Genomic DNA, 11,972 nt, shown 5'->3' with positions numbered 1-11,972 from the left:
AAGCCTTTCAAAGGTTCGTCTAACAAGTTAGGGCCATTAGATTCACTCGGCAAACAGATGTAGTGCCCCCCTTCCCGATGGCACATTGACACGCAGCCTATACACAAGGGATAGAGGCCGCACTATACCCGATTCGTCAAGTCATTCTTACGCCAATAAAGGTAACCACTAACAAGCTAGAAAAGGTCCTCATACTGAGCTAAAGCCAGAGCCATGTAGCCCTCACAGCTGTACTGTAAGTCCCGGATGATCACTTACAAATAAATCCTTAGGGAGAGAAATCTAGAGCATCATAAAACAGCCCAATGCTCTAGCCCCCTTGTTCCATGTTGCTAAAAAGCATCTTTTAATGTTTATTGCATATTACATTAGTCAAGTTACAAGATCATGGTTGTAGTTGAGCACTAGCATCATACTACCCAATGCAATACCCCAAAGGTATCAAGGTACAAGGTACAAAGTACTAGGAATTCCTTAATGTCAGTTAAGGTAGACACATGCAGTATGAATTAAATGATTAAAGGTGAATAGGTAACAAGGAAGATCCCATGCTATACTTGCCTTAACTTGCTTTTCCCCCAAAGCAATATGCTCAAAAGCCTTTAGTATTCAACTTTCAATCTTCTGCTTCTAATTCTCAGCTTCTAGTCTTCAGAGAACAGCTTCTTAATCACCACGTAAACCTCACCGATTGACTGAACCATATATCACCACACAAGCATCCATACAATCATACACGAAGCAAACAATAGATCTAAATTAGAACAGTACAGCAAACATAAAATCAAGATGAAAAGTTTGTGAAACGAATCTGCGTCTCGCTACGAACACAAAGACGCGAGAAGCACGCTAATCGGAGCTACGGTTAAAAAGATACAACTACCGAATGATCTGCTCATAAAACTATTAGCTTCATGTGTTTTATTTATATAAAAACATATATAAGGTATTGTATAGATAATATAATTTAAGTCAAATTTAAGTTTGAATTATAATACTAAAGTGAAAGAAATCATATTTTATTTATAAAACCTAGTTGCATAGTTATTATTCAAGATATGATTTAAATCATGAAATTGTAGAAATAGTAATATGATAAACACTGTTGCTAACGTGTAGATCTCGTCGCTATGAATCTAACGCAACTTGGATGGGGCAAAATGGATCTAAAACGTAGAAGATATGATTTAAACAAGTTTTCCTTTAATAAAATAATAGATTAAATCTAATCATGAATTTTAAAAGTTGAAAACACATCTAACAGTAGTATGAACATGTACATTATGAAATTAGGAACCTAATGCAATTTAAACGGATCAAATCGGAGTTAAAACGGAGAAACGGTGAGGATCCATTATTGATTGTAAGTGGTGTATTTCTATAGTATTGTTGGATTTGTTTTTCTATAAGAAAACGGCCATAAAACATATACGTGATGTCATGAGATGTCATCAAGCTAATTGGGACAGCAACTGGAGTAGGGAGCACGCAGATCAAGCAGAGGACCGCAAGGTTCAGTGTAGCAGCAGTCCCGGACTTCTTCAAGCAGAGAGATGTGTGCCACGGGTGAAGGAAAAGGAAAGGCCAACTTGTAATGTACATGAACGTGAGGCACACAGATGATTTCTTTACCTTCAGCCAATGATGAACGACAGCGAGACAAACGACAACATTGCCTGACTATGGTGGTGACGGGTTCGTCCTCATGGGCGCAGGCATCAACAAGGTAGCATTAAGCCTTGCTGCAGAAGTATAGATCAAGATAGAGGTCGGCCTCCATATCTCACGCTGAAGTTGAGAAGGAATTGAAGACAAAGCCAGCGAACGTTCCGACGAGGCTACCGTGCTGACATTACGTGTCCGCTGTGGCACACATGGAGAGGAGCAGATCGGCGTTGACAGCTATTCAGCATGTAAATCACGACGTGGACAGTACGGGTTCCTCCAGCGACTCGACGTCGTGCGTGCGATGCCGTGATGGATGTCGTCGGCACGTACAGTCGGCGAGGCACCATGTGATAGCATATTGCCGGGAATAAAGACTCGATCGGACGCAGCCACGTTGGAGATCGGCAGGAACAGGGTAGGCGGCCTTACTTGTTGCCGTGGAAAGGATGGCTGGCGTGCAGTACAGCAAGCAACGACGACATGCAGAAGCTGATTTCTGGAGGCAGAGCAGATGAACAATGGTGACCACCAGGGCTCTGACTGGCGGCCGGCACGACGATTCCAAGCCGGCAACGAACCGGTGCCGAGGAGACGAGAACGCTGACACGGCAGCTTGACGAAGCTTCTTCTCGACATGGTTTTCTCAGGCTTGGGTTTGGGCGCTGCTTCAGCAAGGTTCATGGTCAGCAACGAGAGAACACGGAGGCAAACATGAATACAGGGCCGAACAGCAATATAGGATCACTTTGAGCAGGACTACCCTCACCTCGCCAGCAAAAAACGGCAGTGGCTCGGTCATGGGCAGGGCTCGGAGAAACGTAGAAGATAGATAAAACAAGACTATTGCGTGGGGTACTTACCGATGGTCGAGAAGCAGCGAGGATGACTGGGCTGGGCAGCGCGGTGACGGCGGCGACGACGACGGCGGGGGAAGGAGGGAAAATATAATTTACTACACGAGGGATTTCCCAAACTAGGGGCTCCCCATACGGTAGTTTTGGTCTGCTTTGCCTAAGGGGTTGGTTGATATATATAGGAAGAAAAACTCCCCACATCCACGTCAACTAGCGATATGGCACTAATTGATGTTACCCCCTCCACATTTACTAATGGGCCTAAATAATCATTAAAGCCCATTAGTAAATAAATACATGGGCCTTTATGATTTATTAGGATTATTGCACTTGAGCATTGGAAAAAATGAGAGATTTATTATTTTCGGAATTAATTAATTTCATGGATAAAATAATTCTAGAAAAGTCCAGAATTGATATTTAAGTCACGAAAAATACTCCGCAACCTCCAAAAATTTGGGGAAAATTCTCAGAGACACTTTGGAACATGATGAACCCAAATAAAGTATTTGGAGCTCATAAAAATATTGTTGGGAACTTGGAACATAAAGATTAAGGTGAAGGAGGTAGAAATTAAATTCTAGAAAGAAGCTGGAAAATTCCTAGAGATAGATATTCGTCTCGTAAAAAAAACACATTTTGCACATAGAAACACGAGGTGCGACCGGCATGAATGCAACAAACACGTTTCTACCTTATGATAAATTTTAAATTAATGAAAATTTTTATTTTCCTATGTTTTCATGTGCACAAAAAATCACAAATAAATCATTTTAATTCTATTTTCAAAAGTGGCAAATTTTGGGGTGATACAATTCCAGTTTTGTATATTCTATGCATGTGCATGCATTTTATACATACAGGGACTTCAATTAGTCACGGTCTAGCAGCATTTGTTCATTCGCTGCTTGATAGCTTCTCACATAACTACTGTGTATACTTCAACCATGATGAGTACGATGCTACAACAAAGTCCGTTGATAAAGGCTTTGTGTAATATCCCGAATTTTTTAAAACAAAATTAATAAGTTGACCGAACGGACTAATGAGACGAGCAAATTTTGACTATTTGAACCGGGAGTCATATGGGCGATCGGACACCGTGGTTGTGCAGATCTCGTCGAAACGAATTCATTTGAGTACTAACATGTTTCGCTTGGAGGTTGGATGAATTTAGGAGGAACCGTTAAATTTAGACCATTGGATCTGATTTAGGGTTTGGTTTCCTGACCGGTTAATAAGAAGAAAAAAAGGCCCCATTATGCCACCGGCTCTTCCTCACGCTGCTTTGTTCAGAGCCGCATCGTCCTGTTCCCGCCTCCACCTCTCGCCTGAGCTCTTCCTTTGTTCGCACCGCTCCTGTCTCTCTGTCTCGTTCAAGCTGCCAACGTTTGAGGAGGTCCCCTTGCCAGGTCGTCTTCCCTCGCTGGAAGTAGCACGCATCTTGCATCTAATCTTGGTGCTCCTACGTGAATCTGCTGGGAAGTAGCAAGGCTAGCTAGCTACTGCTGGCGCATAGATCCTGCGAGGCCACTGTCGTGAAGGCAAAGGGAAATAGCAGAAAGAGAATTGGGGCAAGAAAGAGGAGGAAAGAAAAGGTTAGACTTATGGGGATCTATTTAGTTCTTTGCGAAATTAAGGTTTCTGTTGTGGCAGCTGTCTTAAGAAGGACGTAGAGGCAGCAGTTACGTACGTGTACAAGTCAATTTGTAACTGGTAGATCAATTTGGAGTAGGCTCTAATTAGGCAGATTGAATCGGCGAATTTCTGGGAATAATCTGTAAATTATCTCAACAGGTGAGTTAAACAAAAGTCACAGCTCTCGTTTTTATCTTCCCAACGGTGCTGACTTCATTCAAATCGCCCAAAACAGTGCTGCTTTCTAGCTAGACATATTCTATGCGCATAAATCTTTTATCTATTTTAGAGGTATTTAGAGTCAGAATTGGTTCTGGATTTCTAAACCAAATTATAGGAAATTTTCTGTAGATATCCGAGATGTATTTATTTGCTGCATTTGGATAATAGAATTGAGAGTTATGGTCTAAACAGCAAGGAACTCAAATTTTACTGGATCTTCTAAAAATATGAGAATCCACATATTAGGGTTCGACTGAGAGGTTTAATTGAGCTTTTTATAAAATAGCTTCATGATCGATGTGGATTAGTTCCTATGGTAGTTTGCTCCTCGGGTTTGGGAAGCGCCGTTGCCGAGGGTGGCACGCATGCCGGATTCTCGCCAAACTTAAGGCAAGTGCGTGACGAACCTATGTATGGGCTTATGCCTCTTGTTTGAGTTTTCAATTGATTCAATTGTTTCGTGTGCTATATGATTCAAGTTCCAAGTGTTCTTTTAAATTCAATTCCTGCTTCGGTGGATCCGGATGTGCAATTTGTTTTTTATATTCAAGTTCAAGCTTCATGATTTCTTTTACATTCAATTCTAGTGCTGGTTTATCCGGAGGTGCAATTTGGTTCTTCTGTTCAGGTTCCTGCGAATAAGTGCTGGCCCCACTTGCTTGGCTTTACCGGTAAATGCTAAGGATTCAAGTTCGTCCATTTCAGATGGAAACTACTATTTCCAGGATTCAAGTGTTGTCCTTATCAGACGAAAACTAATGTTCATGGATGTTCTGATTTTTCGTTCGCGGACAACGTTGACTTTCTTCTTTCGGTTCTAATTGTACTTGCCGAGTGTTTTTACTCACCCTTGTGTTTATTTGGTTTTTACGTACTAAATGACAGCAGCATGCATGGGAACCGGGAGTAGCACCTTCATGATACGAACACCTAGTTTACATATGCTTTGCTTAACTAGAGGTTGCTTAATGGTTGGTTTGGATGAGACGATGTTTGCTATTGGGATGGTTCCTTCGATACTATTGTTGGTGATTATATCGCCTTTGTAATGTGATTTACCTGTTTTAGATGCCAAGAATACTAGGGAAACTCTGCCAAAAATTTTAATGATTCGTAGACATAATAAAATTTAGATGTTGTTTGGTAGCCTCCTGTGGTGTTCCTATCCGGGGCGTTACACTTTGATTCACATGAGCAAGTCATAACATTACATACCCATCATGTTTATAAAGTGGAACAAATATGATGTGGCGAAGGCTTTGTCATGTGTAAAGGTGAAGTTGTCACGTATGTCATTCCTCATGTATCTAGAGAACTCCTATAGAATAGGACACTTTTTATAGCACGTAGTGGACACTATCTTGCCAACACATACCATATAATCCAACAAAACTGATAACTAAGCGTCGAACTTGACTAGGTGCCATATCATCTCTAGCTCATCCATTTTTTGGCGAAATCTGAGATCTGAACAGATATACATGAGCTCTCACTTGTATAAATAGGCCCCAAATCAATAGCTAATCCACCACCCATATCATTGATAGTAATCAAAAACTTCCCAAGTGAAACGCACTAGCAACATCTTAGCAACAATGGCTGCCAAGATATTTGCCCTCCTTGCACTCCTTGCTCTTTCGGTCAGCGCTACAACTGCGTTCATCATTCCGCAGTGCTCACCAGTTACTGCTGCGGGCTATGAACACCCAGTTCTGTGGGCCTATAGGCTACAACAGGTGCAACAATTCCTGCCAGCGCTCAGTTAAGCAATCCTCGGCTCACCTACTAGTACAGACCATCGTAGCGCAACTGCAACAGCAGCAGTTCCTGCCAGCGCTCAGTCAACTAGCTGTGGCAAACCCTGCCGCCTACCTGCAGCTGCAACAGCTGCTTCCTACAAACCCACTGGCTGCGGCGAATGCCATTGAATACCTGCAACAACAACAGTTACAACAATTCCTGCCAGCGCTCCGGCAACTGGCCGTGGCGAACCCTGCCGCCTACTTGCAACAGCAACAGCTGCTTCCATTCAACCAACTAGCTGTGGCGAACGCCGCTGCATACCTGCAACAGCAGCAGCCGCTTCCGATTACCCAGTCGGCTGTTGCAACCGCCGCTGCCTACCACCAGCAACAGCAGCTGCTCCCAGTTAACCCATTGGCACTGGCTAACCCGTTGGCTGCTGCCTTCCTGCAGCAGCAACAATTGCTGCCATTCAACCAGATGTCTTTGATTAACCCTGCCTTGTCGTGGCAGCAACCCAACGTTGGAGGTGCCATCTTCTAGAACACAAATGAGTTGTACTTGATAACAATGTTCTTGTGTCGGCGTGTGCAACTTCCCAGAAATAATCAATACATTGATTGAGATTTATCTGAGTCTATCCTTTTTTTTCTCTGTATAATCAATTGTAAAATATCAAATCATAACTCTAGACACGTGCTTGATTAATACGTAGACAATACCACATTACATCATCAATATCAAGATGTGCCAGCCTGACCTCTTGAATGTTCTCATTTGGCTGTGTGCGTGGGTGTTTTGTAAAATAGATGCGACTGTACGTGCGTGTAGTTGAGTACTTGCATCTATATGGTATGTTGTTTTAAGAAAGTCACGGGCACATATGCTTTGACCATTGTCTTTCAAGACAGGTGCACGTATACAAAGGAAAACATAATAGAAGTTCACGAGTAAACGTATATGTGCATGCAAAGTTGGTATGCAAAGTCACACCTCTTAATTATTTTTTCTTGTAAATATTTGGTGTGTGTGTTTTTGTCTTGGAGCAAAATTGTGCAAGACACCATAATATTGTAGAAAAATAAGGAAATAATTGGAGCCCATGAACATGACAAGGCCAAGGGCATTAAATCAACTAGACCCTATCAGTAACAATTTTGAAGTACATAACAACAAAGTATAAAACTGGTCGCCAAAAAAATTATGATGAACGTGAAGTTTAATTACCCACGAATATGTTAGAGCAAATTTTAAAGAGGGACACCAAACTTGCGTCAAATTGGCTGCGCAACACGGTAGCTCACTTTTCTGCTAGGTAGCATTACCAAAGATGGGATCTTTGTTGATGGGCACCGCACCGACTATAATATGATTCAGAGTGGGGCTATCAAAACCCAAAAGTAACGTCCCCGTATTAAAGTAATAAACGTCCACCGCCATCCTACTGTTCTGTAGAGAGAGAACCCACCTGGAGTGCCATTCTGACACCTAGCCTAGTCCAATGGATTGTAGTTTTCATCTATGTGTAGAATGTGAAAAAGTTCATGTTCTAAAATCATAAATCTAAACAAATCCAGAAGTTTATTTCTGACACGACGGTTTACGTGGGGTAGCTCATAGCACTGGAACCAATGTAACCATAACTCACATGTTATATAAAACTAGAACAGATATATTATCATATCTATTTGAGCACCCATAAAGCGAATTATTATAGAATCATGAAATACATTCCTTTGTAAATGAACAAGGAATAGTAAATGAAGCCATGAAGATTTCGTTGGTCTCGCTCTGATTATGTGTCAACAGAAGTTATTATTTTTAAATGTTTTTAGCCATATTGGATTTCCTTAGCCTAAAATTAATGTCCAGTCCTAGAGGTTAAGGTTATTATCCGAACGTTCCAGAGATTCTTTTGGACAAGATTTAGGTCGTGTGTAGGGAAATCCGAAATATCTTTGATTCGAATCCTTGGATTAATATATGTGTACCTATGTGCTCAATATTCTAGTGAAAATGAATATGATGGAGTGTGTTGTCATGGAACTTCAAGTCCGGATGTTGTAGTTTTTCGCCTAAAAAATCAACGCAAGCCCCCATCTTAGTCTTCTTTATCTTGAGTTTTTGTAGCACAGCTGAGCAAAGTATATGTTAATGGTCATTTTGTTTTTTTTTCTTGAATGGATCTATGCCTTTGAGCCCAAACGACTTTTGTTTCGAACAGCTAGGAGGTTGGCCATGATCCTCTTCATCTGTATATTGAAGGGCAGATTCATATCATAGATGGTGGAAGGAACAAAAGTGGCATCAAACTTATCATTCTCCTTACTATATGGAAATAATTTAAGCATGAGTTTAGTGAAAATTAGATGTACTTCTATTTGAATCAAGAGGTAGAGTTCAACATATAGCCCCTCCGCTCCGGTTTATTACTTGCTCTAGCTTTTCCCTAAGGTAATCTTACCTAACTTTGACATATTTCTTAGAAAAATTACCAAAAATCTTGAACATCAAGTTTGTTTCATTGAATTCTTCATTGCCTATGTCTTGATGGTGTATTTTTGTTGTCAAAATTTATTTAAAACTTTTTCAAAGTTAGACAAGCATGCTTTTACAAAAAGATAAAGTGAATTGTAATCCATAACAAAGGGAGTGTGTGGCAGTGGCCAAGATAGTAATAAGCATGCCAATTTTTTATATTCTACTAGATATATGCCCGTGCGTTGCATGGAGGCCACGAATTTTTGCCCACGCAGCTGTTAAATATTTTTTATTATAGGAACCCTAAATTATTTCTAAATCTGAGGCCTTTTTCACTTCTCTAATTAACCCTTAGCCCCAACACATGAATCCTCTATAAGACGTAAGACAACAGCATCGCCAGGCAGAGCAGTGGTCGTAGTATATACACACACTGCAAAATCATAGTGCATGTAAAAATTCTTCTCTAATTATAATTCTCTGGGACACCAATGATGCTTATTAAGCTGACATATTCATCTTCATGCATGTATAACTTTGATGTAAAATCAACTTTTGGTAATGAAAGAGTAGAGCAGAGCGTGGGCACCACTGGGTCAGTGTTCACCGTTGCGCGCATGCGTGCGCGAATGTGGTGTGTAAGGACTTGCGCAACGTGCCTGGCCAGACTCTCGACGTCTTGGTCATAGGAGCTCCTAGCGGAATGGCACCCTGCGGGAGGTCACCAGTGCTACCAGTGGCATGGCACCTGGCGGCGGCGCAAAGGATGGACCATCTCAACCGGTGTTCTTCGCGGTGCTTGTGGCCCTGTGCAGCGATGGAGCGCGCAACACCCGTGTGCCTCGCCAGGCACAACAAACCGCCCATGGCCGCTGTTGTACATCAACACGGGCGACTTCGGCACCATAAGCGTGACCACCACGGCTTGGAGATTGATGCCCCTATCCACAATGAACGGACATACATAGGAAAAGGACATACGTAGCTAACCAATTTGTATATTGGACTCCCTTATTCAATCTAGGTTGAGTCACATAGGTAACATAGGTAACAGATATACTTAGGAAACGGAGTCATGTAGTTACAGAGAGAAGAGTCGGGCAGGGCGAGTATTTGCACTGACGATACACCTAGGTATCTTTTAGGTGTAGAGATGCATGTGCATGCATTTTAGACATACGGGGACTTCAATTAGCCACGATCTTGCAGCATTTTTTCACTCGCTGCTTGATAACTTCTCACATAACTATTGTGTATATTTCAACCCTGAGTACAATGCTACAATAAATTCCGTTGATAAAGGCTTTGATTCACAAGAGCAAGTCATAACTTCACATACTCATTCCGCAGTGCTCACCAGTTGCTGCTGCGGGGTACGAATGTAACAGAACCGTCCAATTTATAGGAGCACAAGTATAATAGCAATCACCTAAGCGATCAAACCATCATACTTGACCCCATGTAAACCTAGTAGTCCGATGAAATCATGAAGGATCTCAAATTAAATAACATACAAACCAAGGTCGTACTTGATTCAACACAACCAGTCACATGTTACATCACAGTTCACAAATATCTCACATACATCGGAGTTCACATAGTTATTACAAACCAAGTTTAAATAGCGGAAGCAAAGTAGTTTGACATTAACATCACACTTAGTTCAAATACATGCCAGTACCACGGTCGTTTCTAGCAAAAGCAGAACAGAGAGAATATCTTAGGAGTACCATGCCCCATGGTTTAGTCCTCATCCATGGCAGGATGAAGGCAGTTCTTACAGTACCCATGATACATCATGTCATCTGCAACAAGAGGGAATAAACCCTGAGTACGAGAATGTACTCAGCTAGGCTTACCCGTCATAAACCAGAAATAATATGATGCCAAGGAGTATGCAAGGCTTTATCAATGGAGTTAGCTTGACAACATTTTGCATAAAAGTTTAAGTAACATAACTTGGAGATTTAATACCTATAGCAGCAATTTGAATACCTTTTCAATTAAGCATCTCTAGATTTGCACCTGTACTAGAGCAATCACATGATTAAGCTAATCAAGCATTAGTAACCATATCCGATGTATTAAATTGAGCATCATCATAACCATCAAGTTCCATCAATTAATGCTATGTTGCCGCTACTTAGTCAAGTTCTCACTATCCAGTAGAGACGACGACTCGAATCGATTCCAACCAGCTGGGGAGTTATTCCTAACACAAACCCATACTTCCTCCGTTGGGGTCACGTCGGGTCACCTTTGGTACAATTCAGGTACAGTCATGGGTCTGATCAGCGCCGCACCCTCAGAGATTCTATCAGTCTGCCAGGAAGTTCATACCCGGTCTACCCTTGGACTCACGCCACTGGCTCCCCACACATCCTTACTACCTCTAGTGTGCGCACTTTCACTTACCTGGTCTTGACCCGAGTTGAGCTACTCGGCTTCGCGGTCGGAACGACTTATCCAGCCAACTAAGTGTTAGGCATGCATTCAACATGACATGAGGACGTACAGCGAATCAGTCATGAACCGACACAGACGAGGATAAATAGGCACCAAGACCTCCATGACTTGTTGCTTCTCTATCACAATCTCGCCTAGTCTCCTTTTTATTCATCATCACATGGTTATTTCCACGATAGCAATTATAGCCAACCGTGATCAGGTATCTACCTATATCTTGTAGGTGACATGAAATCATTCGACTTCTATCGGACTAAGCAAGGCTAAGCATATATTCGATCCTAGACCTACCAAGGATTCAAGATATATTTGTCTGGACAAGGAAAATATATGCAGGAAGTGTTTCCAATCAACTCCTATAACCTAATGCATCAAACATAAAGGACGCAAGTGATATTTGTAAAAACATAGGAGGCTTATATTGCTCTAGGGCTTACCTTTCAAGAACGAGGAGGGTTGGTGGTCAGGACACTCAGGAAGATCTTCCACGTTGACTCCTCCTTTCGCCTGAACCTCTTGCTCCCGGGCTGCCTGTTGCTCCTCCTGACGCTCGGTTTCAAACTCGAGGAGCGTCACTCCTTCCGGGGAACCTATTGCATGCATATGCACAAATGAGTATCATGAATGCATAAGAGATGAGATGATATGATAAATTATATATGTATGAGCATGGTTATCCGCAAGATGTATGATAAGTTTAACATTTGTTGACCAAGTAGATGTATAACTTTGTTCTAGTTGATCTTTACTGAGTAGGTGCATATTTCTTCTATAGTACAAGAAATATACACTCACCAAGTTCTAGTAACCTAAGGTAAAGTTGTTCATCATCACTAAGAGGCTTAGAACCTGCATCTAACAATTAATCTCAATTAGCCTAAGCATCTGCACAAGCATCAC

General features: G+C 41.7%; 1 protein-coding gene across 1 annotated transcript; it reads left to right on the top strand.

Annotated features, from left to right (window-relative positions):
- The first annotated feature begins 6,080 nt into the window (after window positions 1-6,080).
- LOC136489353 (zein-alpha B49-like) lies at window positions 6,081-6,668 on the top strand. Its single transcript, XM_066486016.1, has one exon. The coding sequence runs from the start codon at window positions 6,081-6,083 to the stop codon at window positions 6,666-6,668; it is 588 nt and encodes a 195-aa protein (XP_066342113.1).
- The last annotated feature ends 5,304 nt before the right edge of the window (window positions 6,669-11,972 follow it).

The sequence above is a fragment of the Miscanthus floridulus genome, chromosome 10 (genome assembly GCF_019320115.1).
Source record: "Miscanthus floridulus cultivar M001 chromosome 10, ASM1932011v1, whole genome shotgun sequence".
Classification (NCBI taxonomy): Eukaryota; Viridiplantae; Streptophyta; class Magnoliopsida; order Poales; family Poaceae; genus Miscanthus; species Miscanthus floridulus.
The sequence above is the reverse complement of the archived record's forward strand: the minus strand, read 5'-3'. Positions and strand labels throughout refer to the sequence as shown.

Coding starts and splice junctions, on each gene's coding strand:
- LOC136489353 (XM_066486016.1), top strand. CDS start 6,081: ATGAACACCCAGTTCTGTGGGCCTATAGGCTACAACAGGTGCAACAAT.